This window comes from Lepidochelys olivacea (assembly GCF_965140295.1).
Source record: "Lepidochelys olivacea isolate rLepOli2 genome assembly, chromosome: 8".
Classification (NCBI taxonomy): Eukaryota; Metazoa; Chordata; order Testudines; family Cheloniidae; genus Lepidochelys; species Lepidochelys olivacea.
The window spans coordinates 108,999,104-109,017,512 of record NC_140418.1 but is presented as its reverse complement, the minus strand read 5'-3'; the positions used below and the strand labels follow the sequence as shown (position 1 = coordinate 109,017,512).

The following is an 18,409-nucleotide window of genomic DNA, read 5'->3' as shown; positions in this document are numbered from 1 at the left end:
GTACTAAAAACCTGCAAAAGGCTTTACCTTTTTGACAGGCTCCAGGCTTGTGACTGTAGCAAAGCCAGTATTTAACAAGTCTGACCTGGAGGCTAAATTCCCCACTTTTACCAAAGGCAGCTGTGGAAAGAGCCATGGGGATCCTCCAATCCCAGTCACAATGAGGGACAGATTTCAGGTCCCTCCTTCAACACAACACTGAAGATAGGAGAACCAAATGAGCTCTGTCCAAACTATTTAATAAGTTCACATATGCCAGGCCCAAGGCTTGAGAAGCAGAAAAAAATCTTGGAGGAAAATTAACAGTAAAAAGGAATTAATTAGTGACTGTATATGCACTTCCACTGCAACCATTTGCATCAAATGGCACCATCCAGCTTGGTCTACAGGAGTTAGAACTGCCTGAAGACTCCAGTGTCAGGAGGACCACCACCTGCAATTCATACAGACATAGAAACTAAACCAAAACCACTGGGGAGCAGGGTCCATCCACTCAATCCTTATCAGGTTCGACTCTTCATTTTCTGCCTCATCTTTTTGCCCGGTCTCTTCTGTAAAAAGAGAATGACAAATTTAGATCTCTGGTTTTGAGCCCCACCCCCTGCTTCTGGCCTTATACAATGGGAAAGAAGTGGCCTTGTCAGAGCAATGATGCTCACCTTTCAGTTTTTCTGATGCAGGGGTTCAGGACGCTGGTAGAGATAAACATGGTATTTTCTGACTCACCTGCAAAGCATTCCTTTTGGCATGGAACTTGTTTTCCCCCATTCATATCAAACCAACCTGCTCAGCCTTGCCCACCACCTAATTAGTCTTGGTCTCCAAATACGAAGCCCATAGCCCCCTATACACAGAGGTCATGTGCCACTCCTAACACACATATAGCTCTTCCCTCTGTGGCCAGGGCCCATCTCCCACTAATGCACAGGGTTGGTAATGTGTAGGACACACTTCTCACTCACATTGGAACCTTTTTTCCCTGCTTTCCCAGGGCCCTTGTTGTGGGCCACGCTAGCCCGGAAGCTGGATACGTCATTGTGACTCTCCCGTGTGTTCCATTTTGAGCCTTTCTTCTTCCCACCAAAGCCAAACTTCTGATTCTTGTAACGTCGCTTTGCGTTTGGTCTGAAACAGAAACAACCAGTCATCTCTGCTAGGTTCCCACTACCCTCCCTCAGTGAACTCGCTTGAAAGCACATGTGCGATGTGGGAAGCTCCCAACCAGCTCCTCCTAGGTGATGCTCATGTCACGCTAGATTACATCAGATTTATTTCCGGCTGTCAAAAAGACCCATTTGTCTCCCTCTCACTGGAGATGGCCGCCGACGTGCACAGGCTGAAACTGTGGAAAAGCAGCATCAGTTGCCCCATAACCTCAGCCGTGCAAAACACAATGCCATCCACAGCCTCAGAAACAACTCTGACATCATAATCAAAAAGGCTGACAAAGGAGGTGCTTCGTCATCATGAATAGGTCGGAATACGAACAAGAGGCTGCTAGGCAGCTCTCCAACACCACTTGCTACAAGCCATTACCCTCTGATCCCACTGAGAGTTACCAAAAGAAACTACAGCATTTGCTCAAGAAACTCCCTGAAAAAGCACAAGAACAAATCCACACAGACACACCCCTGCAAACCCCGACCTGGAGTATTCTATCTGCTACTCAAGATCCATAAACCTGGAAATCCTGGACGCCCCATCACCTCAGGCATTGGCACCCTGCCAGCAGGACTGTCTGGCTATGTAGACTCCCTCCTCAGACCTTACGCTACCAGCACTCCCAGCTATCTTTGAGACACCACTGACTTCCTGAGGAAACTACAATTCATCGGTGATCTTCCTGAAAACACCACTATGGATGCAAAAGCCCTCTACACCAACATTCCACACAAAGATGGACTACAAACCATCAGGAACAGTATCCCCGATAATGTCAGGGCAAACCTGGTGGCTGAACTTTGTGACTTTGTCCTCACCCATAACTATTTCACATTTGGGGACAATGTATACCTTCAAACCAGCAGCATTGCTATGGGTACCCGCATGGCCCCACAGTATGCCAACATTTTTATGGCTGACTTAGAACAACACTTCCTCAGCTCTCATCCCCTAATGCCCCTACTCTACTTGTGCTATATTGATGACAACTTCATCATCTGGACCCATGGAAAAGAAGCCCTTGAGGAATTCCACCATGATTTCAACAATTTCCATCCCATCATCAACCTCAGCCTGAACCAGTCCACACAAGAGATCCACTTCCTGGACACTACGGTGCTAATAAGCGATGGTCACATAAACACCACCCTATACCGGGAACCTACTGACCCCTATTCCTACCTACATGCCTCCAGCTTTCACCCAGATCACACCACGCGATCCATTGTCTACAGCCAAGCTCTATGATACAACCGCATTTGCTCCAACCCCTCAGACAGAGACAAACACCTACAAGATCTCTATCAAGCATTCTTACAACTACAATATGCACCTGCAGAAGTGAAGAAACAGACTGACAGAGCCAGAAGAGTACCCAGAAGTCACCTACTACAGGACAAACCCAACAAAGAAAATAACAGAATGCCACTAGCCATCACCTTCAGCCCCCAACTAAAACCTCTCCAACGCATCATCAAGGATCTACAGCCTATCCTGAAGGACGACCCATCACTCTCACAGATCTTGGGAGACAGACAAGTCCTTACTTACAGACAGCCCCCCAACCTGAAGCAAATACTCACCAGCAACCACGTACCACACAACAGAACCAGTAACCCAGGAACCTATCCTTGCAACAAAGCCCGTTGCCAACTGTGTCCACATATCTATTCAGGGGACACCATCATAGGGCCTAATCACATCAGCCACACTATCAGAGGCTCGTTCACCTGCACATCTACCAATGTGATATATGCCATCATGTGCCAGCAATGCCCCTCTGCCATGTACATTGGTCAAACTGGACAGTCTCTACGTAAAAGAATAAATGGACACAAATCAGATGTCAAGAATTATAACATTCATAAACCAGTCGGAGAACACTTCAATCTCTCTGGTCACTCGATTACATACCTAAAAATGGCAATTTTTCAACAACAAAACTTCAAAAACAGACTCCTGCGAGAGACTGCTGAATTGGAATTAATTTGCAAACTGGATGCAATTAACTTAGGCTTGAATAGAGACTGGGAGTGGATGGGTCATTACACAAAGTAAAACTATTTCCCCATGTTTATTCCCCCCCACCCCACTGTTCCTCAGACGTTCTTGTCAACTGCTGGAAATGGCCCAACTTGATTATCACTACAAAAGGTTTTCCTCCCCTCCGCCCCGCTCTCCTGCTGGTATTATATCATCTTAAGTGATCGCTCTCCTTACAGTGTGTATGATAACACCCATTGTTTCATGTTCTCTGTGTACATAAATCTCCCCACTGTATTTTCCACTGAATGCATCTGATGAAGTGAGCTGTACCTCACGAAAGCTTATGCTCAAATAAATTTGTTAGTCTCTAAGGTGCCACAAGTACTCCTTTTCTTTTTGCGAATACAGATTAACACGGCTGCTACTCTGAAACCTGTCAAAAATATTTAAGACACTCCACTCTCTGCCCCACCTTGTTTATAACCAACCTTTCCTCTCTGCAAGTGTATGCTATGAGCTGCAACTCCTCTCTGAGGTGCATAAGATTGAACATTAGCATTAAGAGCTGGGAATTATCTGCTGCCATCTCAGGGATAGCTTGGGTCTGGTACTATCCTGAAAAATAGCTTTGTAGACTCAGATGGGGATATACTGGCTCCAGCTGCAATGCCTCAAACTTCCCCATCTCACCCTTTCTTTATTCGTTGACCACCATCTCCTTCCTTCTTCCCTTGATGTGGTGGTGGCTGTTCCCCATCCAGGAAATCCAGCTTGTCAGAGAGACCTGCAAGAGCAGAACATTTGTGGAGCTGCTACCACTGAATCAGACAGAAGAATTTCCAATGCAAGAGCTACAGCATTAGTCAATGGCAGTTTTATCGCCCACTAGGCTCTGCCTATTTAAGAGTCTTTGTGCTACCACTACTGCTGCTCTGTGTATCTCTACGTTCAGCAGTGCCCTTTTCCAACTCACTCCTCTCCAGTTTTGGCTAATGACACCCCACATGCTGCAGTGCTCTTATCTCACTGTCCTCTTCCTGCTCCCTCAGCACTCTCTTGTGGCGAGACTGATGACTTCACCTTTCTGGTATTTCTTGATTGCATTCAGCACAGTTGCTTTTTCCTTTTGCCTCTTCTGCAGAACCTCTGTTTGTACCTGTAACAAAAGATAATATGGGTTTTTCTCCCTACTGTACTACAAACGCTCCCAAGGGGTGCCACTGTCTTTATATTTTCCCCCTCCACACCCCCAAACAGGCATAGTAAACTGGCCAAACAGGGTCATGTTCAAGGCCCTCCTTCGCAGTGTCCCCAAACAACAGCTGGAAATGCTGTCCAAGAGGTTTCACTCTCTGGGTTCCCAAACAATATCTGGGATCACCACCCACAGGCTCCAGGGTCTTGCCACCGATGGGTTTCCTTCTTGCCCGATAAGTTTCTCCACCTCCTCACCTTTTTGCCATATTTTCTCAATGCACGAAGCTGTTTTGCTTTCTCAGACTTCTCCATTGCTGCCTGTTTACTCTTGAGCTTGTGTCGAATCTTATTAGGAAACAAAATAAATGTTCTTGTTATGCAAAGGAAGATGTGGCTATGCGAACCATGAGATGGATAAGCCATATGGGTAGGGCCATTACTCAGGTATAAAAATAAAACATGCTGTAAATCTTTACACTATGCACTAAATGTAGTCTATATTTATTAAATCCCTAAGGTCCTCCTAAAGCTGCTGCCTAGACCCAGTGCCACATTCTCTATTGCATGTAGTGATTTTTAGATACAGCTTCCTCTCTCTAATAGAGTCAGATAACTCAAGTTTGGGAATGCTCACTGCAGAAACTCCTGGTCTTCTGGTTTTCTTCAACCCAGATTTGGCCAGAAGATTAATGGCATGTACAGAGATCAAGTGCAGCCTCAACAGAACAAGCTCTTACTGAACAGATTGAGACAAAGCTATCACTTTTGCCCAATCCTTTTGGATTTATAGACGAGATTGAGCAGTTCCCCTAGAAGGGACCTGAATCTTGGATAATGTTAGTGAAATCACTGGCCTCTCCCTGTGACAGAATTCAATCTTTCCCCTTCCTCCTCGCCCCCAAACAATTAAAAGCTTTTACTGGACTTTAAGAAAGAATGCAATTATACAATCAATCCAAAGATTAGAGAGATTCTTACTGGAAAGTTCTGCAATATGTGGAGGTAACAACTGAAGCATAAGAATAAACCTCTGCTCTTCAAAGACAACCAACAGTAACAGTAAGAAAAACTTGTTCCATAGTGAAGTGCTTCACAACAAGCCATAATTCCCTGGGGATAATGGTCAGGGCTTCAGCAAGATTCTGTCAGGTCATGAGAACATTAGGAAAAAGTCCTGTGTTTTTAATATTATAAAAAACAAATTCTGTAATATGAACCTAACAGACTCTGGATTAAAATATGTGATGGATCCAATTCACTCCTAACTCCCAATTCCCTATTATAATCATTTCTATTTCACTTTACAATTCCCCTGAGAGCAGACTATTTCAAAATTGTCCATTATATGTGTTTTTTTGCACCCTCCTCTGAAGCATCTATTACAGGGCACTCCTGAAGACAGAGTAGATCACTAGTCTGGATTCCATATGTGCTGACAGACTTCAAGTCTGACCATGTTTCACTCATGTATCATTGTTCAATCCTAAAGTCTGTGCTTTACGTAGTCTAAGACCTACACTCGGGAATCTGAGGGAAGAAAAGACATCCAATGCCAAATCAAGTTTAATACCTTCTGCATCTGTTGGTCAGATTTGGCCATCTCTGCAAAGTAATCATCTGGCCTCCTTGTGGGGACTTTTTGGTGATGTAGCCAAGGAAGGGCCTTCAGCACCGCTGCCTGGGCCTGACGGTAACTGGGAAAACAATGGGACAGCAAGTTAAAGTTAACAGTAAGGTCTAAAGCACACTGGGCATGGACATCAGGAACTCAGTTCATATTAGCTATTTCATGCAAGATAAATACAATTTACATAAAATCCCAAAACTATATCAGAGCAACATTAAAAATGCAAAGAGCCCAGAAATTAAGGTGCCAACAACATTAACCGAGACACGTAGCTCACGTTGTATTTCTATTCCTGTTTTTTCTGGTTAACATGCAGTTTACAATTTTACAAATTGTACTGTAAAATGCAAACCATAAAATAGGCAGAATTGCAATGACACCAAGATGCTACAGGAACTTCCATTTTCACTTTGGAACCTTAGTGGTGTGCTACAGGTATTTTTAAAAGAAATGATCTGTTTAATTAGGCATGGAAATTAGTTACCACCTTTGCAGCTCCTGCTATTTCATTGGAGACAGTTTTCTATAAGACTGGTTTAACAGGGCAGCAATTTTTTTTACATTGTGCAACTACCTTGGCAAGTTTAATATAGGTTTAGAATGTACAGAATACCACCATGTACAAAAAAAATTGCAGTGCCCGTGATTTTCTCGTGTCCTGGAAATTAAGACAGTCTGAAGGATTTCATTGTATTTGTTTCAACGAGATAATATCCCACGTGAAAATAGAGACCACCTCAAGACCTCTGGGTAGGAGGTCACAGATACAACCACCCCCCATCAATTTTAGGATTTTCTACTGCCAACCATTACTAAAGTACCTGAGTGCCTTCCACACAAAATACAGCCTGATATGCGTTAATATATTTTTTTTCCCCTTGAAGTTTAGATTTGTAAGGAAGCAGTTCTCTAAAGAGAACTTAATATATTTGAATTTAATTAAAAAAAAGAATTTTCTTGACAAGAAAATTCAACACTTATTTCATACTTAAATTCAAAGTTTTTTTAATCTACCCAAGATTTAAATTATCTGAATATAAAGCACAATTTTTTAAGAGAGTCTATTTTAAGTAAAAACCAAGATTTATATTACTAAAATATTTTCTCATGATTGATCGTTTTATAATCCAGGCCTGCCAAAAGAGGGTAAAGCACAAAATCTCAGAATCCAAAACAGGGAAGGATTTCAAGCTTCAAGATGTCTTGTTCTATTCTGGAATATATTTTTAGGGTTTATAGCAGCATGACACATGGGTGTCGAGTTGTTACACATGTATATGCATTAAGGATCGAAAGTGATGTGACATCGGCATGTGGATGGAAGGCACGACACTGATGGCGTGCAGAACATGGCAAGATGTGATAGTGATGCAACACTAGGTTGTGTATGTGGATAGGCCATGTGTGTGGTATGACTCTGGGGCCCCATAGGAGAACGTCGCCCCCTCTCACAAGCTCATCTCTCGCTGGAAGTCATCCTCAGGGTCGACGGTGGCTTTGTCAGGTGTGTGATATGAGGTTGGACTCATGACGTTTGGTGCCTGACCCAAGGTCACATCCAGCCTTTCCACCCAGGCAAGCTGCTGCTTGAATTCACACAAACATTGCTTCAAGCCATCCTAGAAAAAGAAGGACAGTTCTATTAACAGCAAGACACAAAACAAGTTTGTCTTTTGAAGGCTAGCAATTCTATATCTCCATATTAGGATGGGCTGCCCCTTTAAGGGAGTTGGGCTCAACCCCACCCTTGACTTGTTAGCTGCCTCCCCAGGTGATGGCCTTTGAGGCAGATAAGACTGTCTGCTGAACTCAATTTAAGAGAGCAGCAAGATTCCTGTGGAGAGGTAGGGTCAAAGAGGACCAGAGAAGGAGCGCTCCATACCAGCTAAATGCAAAGGCTAGCTGCAATGAGGAGCAGGAGATGAAAAGCCTTAAGAAGCAGCTTGAGGAAATGCCAGGCAGCATGAATGGAGTTTTGGAGGAAAAAATTGCAGAGTGGGGACAGACTTGTTTTGACTTAACCTGACATTTAACTGTGATGATGTTTTAATAAACCAGACCTCAAGAAGGGGTGTTTGACTCAAGAATCTGGGTGTAGTTTGAGAACCCCGAGAAAGGGAAATGAGGCAGGATCAAACACCAGATCAGGTCCATGATTTAAACGAGTGATTGTGTGATCTTATAATTTTGTTCCTTCCTTGCTTCCCACTCTTTCATGCAACAGCAACCTTGATTTTAGATTGTGGAAAGTACTCAGTACACTCTTGGGCACGCAAAAATAACACTGCTGTTAAAGAATCTAAAGTTAATATGACAGCAAATGAGTGTGCTTCTACAGGTATATCTACACTGCAACTGGGAGGTGTGACTGAAGCAAGTCTAGACATACCCGAGCTAGCTCTGATCTAGCTAGATTAAAGCTAGCTCAAGTAACAATAGGAGTGAAGAGCAGCCTCTGCCCGCGCTGCTGCAGCATGTATGTACCTAGGGTCTGGGTGGGAAGAGTAAGTCCGTGAAGCTGCCCATACTGCAGCAGCTTCACTGCTATTATTACTCAAGCTAGCTTTGATTTATCTAGATCAAACCTTCCAACAGCAGTGCAGACATACCCTACGATAGCGTTGAGCTGTGCAGAGTGAGTGTTGGGAGCAGTGGTCTAATACTGCCAGGCAGGCATACACACCAACCAGCCAGTAATTCTACTGACCTTTTGCAAGTGCATTTTGGAACAAACTGGGCCCAGCCCAATTATTAAGCTCTCCACAAGCTAAAAATCTTCCTCCAGCAAGGTATTTTATTCCCTAAACACGTGCCTGCCACACACCAGTTCTGTGTCCCCACAAGACCACTCCAGAAAGTGTTTTGGTACGTCAAAAGCTGTTCTGGGACAGCGAGTATGCACTAGGGAACTGCATTATGTAGTAATGGCAGTCAAACCATAGTTATGATGAACTAATGGAAGCTCAGTTTCTGATTTTGGATCCACCCACCTAAAGGTTCACAAAAAAGACATATAATGGCTTCAAACTTGGTAGGTTAGCCTTGTGGCAAAGGTAAAACATTTTCTATAAAATCTGAAGTGAACCAAACACTAAATTAAAACCCAAAAAGGCAAAGAAAAATTACTTTACTGGACTCCTTCAGCTGGGATCTACTTCCCAGGATCCTGGGGAGGAGGCAACAATTGGTAGAGCCCAGCAAATCTGCCAATATCCACTTTATATGCGCATCCCCGGACAATATTTGCAGATGGATGCAGATTCAAATTTTGTATCAGTGCAGGGCTCTAACCATTGGTCCCTGATATGGATTGACTATCCAACCTTCTACTGTTTAATCATAACCCAAATGCCTAAACCTCAGTATGGCCAGCTGAGTCTTCAACAACTTGAGATAACCTGATAGTTGCCACAGGCCATAAAATCGTAAACGAACAAATCCTGTAATCTACATGGAAGCTAAAGTCAATGAGTAATATCGACCGTGGTGTCTCAGCATTACAGCAGCGAAGAACATGATCAACTCACTTAAGGACTTCATAGTGTAAAAAGGAAATTGGTATGACAGTACTAGTTCCATAACAAACCCAGCCTTTACCACTGCAGTGTTCCCCACCAAAGATGTATGCGATAACTGAATAAATGCTCTAAGAGTTTTTAATTCACTAACCTCTGTGATTCCTATAGGTAGCCACATGAACAAGCCCAACCTTCAAAAGCAAACTCTTCCCATATAAGCACTTGCATGCACACACCAGAGTCACAGCCTACACAGACACAGTACTCACCACATTGTTAAGAGTCTTCTTGTGCCCCTCAAGCACAACATTCAGCCCTGGCTTCAGGGCACCCCTGGAAAATGCTGCCTGGAGCTGCACAGAAGGAGATTGGTCACAGATTGGTCCAGAGAAGATAGATTATGTCCCTTGCCAGGGGCTGAACACTTGGGCCAAAGCAGGAACTTATCACTCATAAGCACATCCATAATCAGGAAAGCCAGCCGACTAAGGGGAGGGGATAAAGGCAGAACATGTCAGGGGCTCACACACCACATTGATGGATAGAGGATAAGAACTCAGATAAAAAATGTGAACTCCTATCCACAACAGGCCACAAGAGAGAAGAGCTCTCGGGGGGAAGAAAGGCGGGACGCATAGCTCAGTGGTTTAAGCATTGGCCTACTAAACCCAGGGTTGTGAGTTCAATCCTTGAGGGGGCCATTTAGGGATCTGGGGCAAAAACTGGGGATTGGCCCTGCTTTGAGCAGGGGGTTGGACTAGATGACCTCCTGAGGTCCCTTCCAACCCTGATATTCTATGATCTTTTTCTGCTGACACCCCTCCCACACACAATAGGCAGTGGTGAAACATTTTAGTATAATTGGGGAAGCTTGATGTTCTAACTGATGCCTCCTCCGCAACCCCCTTCATTGTGTAGGGTTAGGTGTTCTCATCCAGGGGAATCTGCACTCCTTCTCCCCACACAGCATTGGGGAAATCTTGCTCAAGCTCCTTGGGATTAAGTTTACCTCTTTGTCAGTGATGACCGATTCTTCTGACTCGGACTCTGACAACGACTGATTTTCATAGTCTGCCATCTTTAATTTGGAGAAAGAAACAGATGAAGGTCATGTGTACTCTCTTCTATTTGGTTTCTCATACTATGTTCATCTCTGTATCTACAGAACTGCATAAGGATGGATGAGAGTCTGACTTGTACCCAGCCTGGCTCAAAAGAAATGGTTGGTTGCAGAGTGGATGAGTCATGTTCCCTGTGCAGGAATATGATGCTAGATGCATAGAGGGAGTGTGCACATGTGCTTTGTTCCCCTAACAGGGGATTGCTGTCTGATGTTGCTAGTTCTGAAGTGCTGAGATTGAAAATTCCTCCTCCAATGGATTTTTACTGCAGTGTTCACAGATAGTGTTCACAGCCCTGTTTTCAGACACACAGCTGTCCAGAAATTCTCATTTTTTAAATGCTGGGTCTCAACCCAAATATATTTTTTCCTTTTGAAAGTTTGAGTAATATTAATTCAACCAATTTTTCATCTGTATGAGGATGAAAATACTATTCTGCTGTGTATATGTTCCATATAAAACCCTATGTCATAAAGGCTATTATAATGCTGCACTTATTAAAGACTGAGGTAAAATTGTGTGCAACACTAATTTTTTTTTCTTTTTGCTTGTTACTACAAATAATCCTTCAAGTTGCTATAAATGAAATCTAGAGGAAATAATTCTCCATTTTCTCTACAGTAGAACCTCAGAGTTACAAACTGACCAGTTAACCACACACCTTATTTGGAACTGGAAGTATGCAATCAGGCAGCAGCAGAGATACAACCTCCCCCACCCATACAAATACAGTACTGTGTTAAATGCAAACTACTAAAAAAATTAAGGGAAGCAGTATTTTTTTCTGCATAGTAAAGTTTCAAAGCTGTATTAAGTCAATGGTCAGTTGTAAACTTTTGAAAGAACAACCAAAACATTTTATTCAGAGTTACAAACATTTCAGAGTTAAGAACAACCTTCATTCCTGAAGTGTTTGTAACTCTCAGGTTCTATTGTATTTACTTACTACACTTGACAGCACTTTAAGCTTAAGTCAGTTTCATTCTGTTCCCTGCACGTTCTACTCCTGGGGGAATTCTGCATATCTGCAGACACGCAGAATTAATCTGTCTCGCATAAAGAACACATTTTGCCTAGTTTCAGAGTAGCAGCCGTGTTAGTCTGTATCCGCAAAAAGAAAAGGAGGACTTATGGCACCTTAGAGACTAACCAATTTATTTGAGCATAAGCTTTCGTGAGCTACAGCTCACTTCATCGGATGCATTCAGTGGAAAATACAGTGGGGAGATCTATATACACAGAGAACATGAAACAATGGGTGTTACCATACACGCTGTACGGAGAATGATCAGGTAAGGTTAGCTATTACCAGCAGGAGAGCGGGGGAACCCTTTTGTAGTGATAATCAAGGTGGGCCATTTCCAGCAATTGACAAGAATGTCTGAGGAAGGGGGAGGGGGGCGCGGATAAACATGGGGAAATAGTTTTACTTTGTGTAATGACCCATCCACTCCCAGTCTCTATTCAAGCCTAAGTTCACAGAATCATAGAATATCAGAGTTGGAAGGGACCTCAGGAGGTCATCTAGTCCAACCCCCTGCTCAAAAGCAGAACCAATCCCCAATTAAATCATCCCAGCCAGGGCTTTGTCAAACCTGACCTTAAAAACTTCTAAGGAAGGAGATTCCACCACCTCCCTAGGCAACGCATCCCAGTGTTTCACCACCCTCCTAGTGAAAAAGTTTTTCCTAATATCCAACCTAAACCTCCCCCACTGCAACTTGAGACCATTATTCCTTGTCCTGTCCTCTTCCACCACTGAGAATAGTCTAGAACCATCCACTCTGGAACCACCTCTCAGGTAGTTGAAAGCAGCTATCAAATCCCCCCTCATTCTTCTCTTCTGCAGACTAAACAATCCCAGTTCCCTCAGCCTCCTCATAAGTCATGTGTTCCAGAGCCCTAATCATTTTTGTTGCCCTTCGCTGGACTCTCTCCAATTTATCCACATCCTTCTTGTAGTGTGGGGCCCAAAACTGGACACAGTACTCCGGATGAGGCCTCACCAATGTCAAATAGAGGGGGACGATCACGTTCCTCGATCTGCTCGCTATGCCCCTACTTATACATCCCAAAATGCCACTGGCCTTCTTGGCAACAAAGGCACACTGCTGACTCATATCCAGCTTCTCATCCACTGTCACCCCTAGGTCCTTTTCCACAGAACTGCTGCCTAGCCATTCGGTCCCTAGTCTGTAGCTGTGCATTGGGTTCTTCCGTCCTAAATGCAGGACCCTGCACTTATCCTTATTGAACCTCATCAGATTCCTTTTGGCCCAATCCTCCAATTTGTCTAGGGCCCTCTGTATCCTATCCCTGCCCTCCAGCATATCTACCACTCCTCCCAGTTTCGTATCATCCGCAAATTTGCTGAGAGTGCAATCCACACCATCCTCCAGATCATTTATGAAGATATTGAACAAAACCGGCCCCAGGACCGACCCCTGGGGCACTCCACTTGACACCAGCTGCCAACTAGACATGGAGCCATTGATCACTACCCGTTGAGCCCGACAATCTAGCCAACTTTCTACCCACCTTATAGTGCATTCATCCAGTTAATTTAAGTTAAATTAATTGTATCCAGTTTGCAAATTAATTCCAATTCAGCAGTCTCTCGTTGGAGTCTGTTTTTGAAGTCTTTTTGTTGGAGAATTGCCACTTTTAGGTCTGTAATCGAGTGACCAAAGAGATTGAAGTGTTCTCCGACTGGTTTTTGAATGTTATAATTCTTAACGTCTGATTTGTGTCCATTTATTCTTTTACGTAGAGATTGTCCAGTTTGGTCAATGTACATGGCAGAGGGGCATTGCTGGCACATGATGGCATATATCACATTGGTAGATGAGCAGGTGAACGAGCCTCTGATAGCGTGGCTGATGTGATTAGGCCCTATGATGGTGTCCCCTGAATAGATGTGGACACAGTTGGCAACGGGCTTTGTTGCAAGGATAGGTTCCTGGGTTAGTGGTTCTGTTGTGTGGTTGCTAGTGAGTAATTGCTTCAGGTAGGGGGGCTGTCTGTAAGCAGACAGGGGGCCTGTTTCCCAAGATCTGTGAGAGTGATAGGTCCTAATAAGAAAAGGAGTACTTGTGGCACCTTAGAGACTAACCAATTTATTTGAGCATAAGCTTTCGTGAGCATCTGATGAAGTGAGCTGTAGCTCACGAAAGCTTATGCTCAAATAAATTGGTTAGTCTCTAAGGTGCCACAAGTACTCCTTTTCTTTTCGGTCATAATAAGTGCATCAGTTCCACCTTTTGCCCACCAGAGGCCGCTGTGGCGCCAGAGCAGCCTGACACGTTCATGCGTCTGTTCTAGCGCCACAGTGGCCTCTGGTGTGCAAAAGGCAGAACTGCAGCACTTATTTGGCAAAATGCGTTTCATGTGGGAAAATATAAAATTCTACACTCAGTGTGGCAGAATTCCTGTAGGAGCAGAGTTCATCACAGCACTCTGCCTGCAGAGCCAGGTTAGGACAGAGTGGGGCACACAGGACTGCTGGGTGGGGGGTGTGCGTCACAGACTGAGGTTCAGAATGGCTAGTGAGGGGGACAGACTGGAGCATGAGCTCAGGCGCCAGTGGGGTGACAGCATTGAGCCTGTGGATAGGGGAGGGTGGCTGCAGAGATTCATGGGGATGGGGGGTGTGGGGACAGGAGCAGACGTGCCTGACTGAATGGGAGAGGCTTGGGGTCAGTCAGGGTCTACATGGGGGAGACTTCCCAACACCATAACAATCCCCCCCCCCCCCCAGAAAAACCTCTCACCTACACCCAGGTTCACTCCCAGGGGCCTTTGCTATCTCTCAGCTCCTCCTTTACATGCTTCTGACAGGTGCAGGAAATAGTTCTGTATCGTAATTTAAAAGAATTACACAAAGTTCTGTATTAATATGCCTAGCAAAGGAATCAATTTGCAAAAAAAAAAAAAAATTACCAGCAATTTTCTTTTCTGCTCTGTATTGCTGCAGACATCCCTGCTGACAGATATTTTGAAATAAATTACCAAAATAGTTGTAATTATAGTGTTATTTTGACAAATAAAATATGCAGAATTTTGAAATATTGTGTGCAGAATTTTTAATGTTTTAGCACAGAATTCCCTCAGGAGTAACACTGAATTCATGTTCCCTGTTTGTACGAGTTGTTCATTCCCTCTGAAGCTAGATGGACTTTTGGCCTGACCCTGTATGGCTGTTCTCATGTTTTCCACACAGCATAAAGGAAGGAAAACATTATTGTACAACCACAAAAGCTGCCAGGTGGACTCAAAGACAGGGAGAGGTAACCTTTTTACACGCCTTATTAAAGTTACCTACAGCTCAGGTTCACAACACCTCCTTTCTAATCTCTTTCCATTATAGAAATTTTAGCCCGCAACACTGCAAGCACTCATGCAGACATAATTTAACACACGAGTAGTCAACTGAAATCAGTGGGGCTACTGAAGCGCACACAGGTATTCACGTAAGTGCTTATAGGATGGAGCCTTAGGCATCTCCTGTAACAGCAAAGGTTTCCAAATAGAAGTGTGATTTTTAAGTAGTCAGCGTCCCGTTAAAGCACCGTACAAGCGCCGCTACACCAAGTGCCCGTTCTGAACACCAGGACCAGGCCGTGCGGTCACCGCGCCGGCGGGAAGCCGAGGGGGGAGCTGTGAAGGGGCGCCCAAGGGCCGGTCGGTCTGTTAGCAGCAGAGTGAACCCAGTGGGGGTGAGGAGTCTCCCCCGACGCCAGGACTAACTCGGCACCGAAATACGCTCCACCCGGGCCCAGGGAGACGAGCCGCAGCCCCGTACCAGCAGCGGGCAGGGCAGGGCGAGAACCCAGAAGCCCGGGTCTGGCCGAGAACGGGGCAGCACGGGGGCAGTCTCGCAGTCCACGTGGCAACAGCCCAGCGCGGGGAGAGAGGCGCTGGGTCCCGCTCTTACCTCAGCAGCCAGTTCCTTTCCCTGCCACGCGGACCCTCAGCACCAAAGACAGGCGGCTCGTGAGACACTCACTTCCGGCCTCCGCCGCCGAGGCCTACTCAGTTCCGCTTCCGGGTCAAACTCTCGCTTGTGGGACTCGGTCTCCATGGCAGCAAGCCGAGAGGCTCTTGAGGCGCGGAGGATCGCGGGGAGCGCTGCGGTGTGTGGGGAGCGGGCGGGGCGCGAGGAGGGGCGGCTGACGGGAGGAGGGGGCTGAGGCGCGGAGCCGGCGGCGAAGAAGGGAGCCTGGCGTGGTGGGGCGAAGCGGGAGAACGGGGAGCCGTTGGCACGGGTGGTGGGGTCTGTGTTATGCCCTGTATCTTTCTCCCAGCAGAACCCGCAGCATCGGGGACACCATGTCCGTGATTGTGGCTCAGTCTCTCCACATCTTTGGGCTCCGCTCTCGAGTCGCAAACAACGTTTGTTACTTTGATGAACAGATCATAATATACCCCTCGGGGAACAGCTGTGTGAAATACCACCTAGAGCAGAAATGGCAGAAATTCATCCCAGGTAACACCCCTTCCCTCTCACAGACACAGTGCTGCTGTCTCTACTCGCACAGATGGAGTGTATCTCACACACTGGGTAGCCGTTGGAGCTTTTTACACTCATGTAAATTATTTACATGAGTAATCCTGTTGATTTGGTTTCCCTTTGATCTGTGCTGAAATGTTTGCAGAGTTGGGCCTAAGAGGACAGGGAATATACAAAGAGTGGGAAGAGGGGTGCAATCAATATATATGTATATGACATACCCATACAACAATGTTAAAAAAAATAAGATTGCAAAGTGAAGCATTCATAAGTTAGGACATGCCAGAATTAACGTTGCTTGTGCAAACTTAATTCAGTCCCCATTGTGCATACAGAGCATGATACACTCTTTAATTACATGTTCACATTCTATTTGTTCTACAGCATCCTTACCTCATTCAGTGTACAAAATCTGGGAGCTGCAGGATCCCCCCACTGCTCAGTGCGGCTGGGCAGCTGTGGGGGGTTCTCCTGCTGCTCCCTCCGGTTGGGCAACTGCAGGGTCCCCCCACCAGGGTGGGGGCTGGAAGCTGCTGGGGGTGGGAGGGGAGCTTGGAGCTCCAGCCCGGGGCCAGAAAATGTCACAGAGGTCAATGGAAGTCACAGATTCCATGACCTCTGTGACATAATCGTAGCCTTAATCATATCTCCTTTCCATCTTCATTTTAAAAAAAGAAAAGGAGTACTTGTGGCACCTTAGAGACTAACCAATCTCTAAGGTGCCACAAGTACTCCTTTTCTTTTTGCGAATACAGACTAACACGGCTGTTACTCTGAAACCCATCTTCATTTTGATAGACTAAACAAAACAAAACAAGCTTTTTTAGCTTCCGCTCCTTAAGAAAGACTCCCCATTCCTCTGATCCTCTTAGTAGCCCTTCTCTGCTCCTGTTCCAGTTTGAATTAATCTCTTTGGAACATGAGTGACGAGAATTGCACACAGAATTCCAGATGAGGTCTTACAAGTGCCTAGTACAATGGTGTTACTTCCTTATCTTTATTAGAGATACCTCATCTGGTGCATCTGAAGATCTCATTTGCCTTTTCCACTGCCCTATTATATCGGTGGCTCATAGTCATCCTGTGATCAACTAATACGCTCAGGTCTTTCTCCTCCTCTGTTGTTTGCAACTGAGGTTCCCCCAATTTATAACTGATTTTTTTTGTATTACTCTATTAGTCCCAAAGGCATGACCTTGCACTTTGTATTATTAAATGTCATGCCATTTCTATTACTCCAGTCCTCTAGGTCATCCAATTCTTGTTTGATATTCTGATCCTTGTCTAAAAAATCTATTATTAAAGAAATGTATCAAGTTAGTTTGGCATGATCTACCTTTGGTAAAAATATTGCATTTTATCCCATTTTCCATTTATCTCCATGGTTCTTTATTATTCTTTCCTTCAAAATCAGTTCTAATAGGTAGTGCAGGTCTTGAACCACCAGTGTTGTGCTGCCACTGGGAAGTACCAATTAATAGGCAGACCATTGCATAGCAATACAGACATATTAGAATTTTTAAAATATTATACATAAGAAGTCAGCTGTCCCCAATCTACTCATCATTAATTGCCTCATTTCTTGTAGTCATGACAGCAAAGGTGGGTCTTGAGGAGGGATCAAAAGGGAATGCAAGTGACTTCAGGGAGGGTATTCAGTGTAAAAGGAGCAGCATGGAAGAAGCCACAAAAATGTTTGTGTGAGAAGCTAAGGACTTGTCTACATGGTAAGCACTAGTGTGCACCAGAGGGGTGTAATTCTAATGTGCATTAATGTGTCATGCACTAACTGGTCCATAAAAAGAAAAGGAGTACTAGTGGCACCTTAGAGACTAACCAATTTATTTGAGCATAAGCTTTCGTGAGCTACAGATCACTTCATCAGATGCATTCAATGGAAAATACAGTGAGGAGATTTATATACACACAGAACATGAAAAAATGGGTGTTATCATACACACTGTAAGGAGAATGATCACTTAAGATGAGCTATTACTAGCAGGAGAGCAGGGGGAGAAAACCTTTTGTGGTGATAATCAACGTGGGCCATTTCCAGCAGTTAACAGGAACATCTGAGGAGCAGTGGGGGGTGGGTGGGGAATAAACATGGGGAAATAGTTTTACTTTGTGTAATCACACATCCACTCCCAGTCTCCATTCAAGCCTAAGTTAATTGTATCCAGTTTGCAAATTAATTCCAATTCAGCAGTCTCTCGTTGGAGTCTGTTTTTGAAGTCTTTTTGTTCTAATATTGCGACCTTTAGCTCTGAGATCGAGTGACCAGAGAGAT

The 18,409-nt window shown here is 44.7% G+C and overlaps 2 protein-coding genes across 11 annotated transcripts in view; one reads left to right on the top strand and one right to left on the bottom strand.

Moving 5' to 3' along the window:
* Positions 1-222: 222 nt before the first annotated feature.
* EBNA1BP2 (EBNA1 binding protein 2) lies at positions 223-15,637 on the bottom strand. 4 transcript variants are annotated; one of them, XM_084635990.1, is made up of 12 exons: positions 15,544-15,622; positions 14,550-14,589; positions 14,381-14,462; positions 10,499-10,567; positions 9,759-9,842; positions 7,424-7,590; positions 5,915-6,038; positions 4,600-4,689; positions 4,228-4,303; positions 3,838-3,931; positions 963-1,125; positions 223-551 (listed from the first exon to the last, which is right to left on the bottom strand). In XM_084635990.1, exons 4-12 carry the CDS (start codon positions 10,565-10,567, stop codon positions 504-506), a joined length of 915 nt encoding a protein of 304 aa, XP_084492116.1. In that variant the 5' UTR covers positions 14,381-14,462; positions 14,550-14,589; positions 15,544-15,622; the 3' UTR covers positions 223-503. The 4 variants fall into 4 exon arrangements, with proteins under 4 accessions (XP_084492116.1, XP_084492117.1, XP_084492115.1 ...); XM_084635991.1 differs by lacking the exon at positions 14,381-14,462 and having other exon boundaries at positions 15,544-15,635; XM_084635989.1 differs by lacking the exon at positions 14,550-14,589 and having other exon boundaries at positions 15,544-15,635.
* A 14-nt stretch (positions 15,638-15,651) lies between these two features.
* CFAP57 (cilia and flagella associated protein 57) overlaps positions 15,652-18,409 on the top strand; it is a 152,295-nt gene continuing 149,537 nt past the window's right edge. For 4 of the 7 annotated variants that reach the window (XM_084635974.1, XM_084635972.1, XM_084635970.1 and 1 more), the window contains exons 1-2: positions 15,652-15,742; positions 15,917-16,095. In XM_084635974.1, the coding sequence (XP_084492100.1) occupies positions 15,939-16,095 (157 nt within the window). In that variant the 5' untranslated portion in view covers positions 15,652-15,742; positions 15,917-15,938. Of the gene's footprint in view, positions 15,743-15,916; positions 16,096-18,409 lie in introns of those variants that run through there. The other 3 variants (XM_084635969.1, XM_084635971.1, XM_084635975.1) reach the window with 3 other exon arrangements.

Excerpts from the sequence above, each read along its gene's own strand:
- EBNA1BP2 (XM_084635988.1), bottom strand. The coding sequence starts at position 10,567 with ATGGCAGACTATGAAAATCAGTCGTTGTCAGAGTCCGAGTCAGAAGAA. Across the intron at positions 9,843-10,498 it reads CGGTCATCACTGACAAAGAG|CTCCAGGCAGCATTTTCCAG; the intron begins GTAAACTTAATC and ends CCTTCTGTGCAG. Across the intron at positions 4,690-5,914 it reads CTGACCAACAGATGCAGAAG|ATTCGACACAAGCTCAAGAG; the intron begins GTATTAAACTTG and ends TTTCCTAATAAG.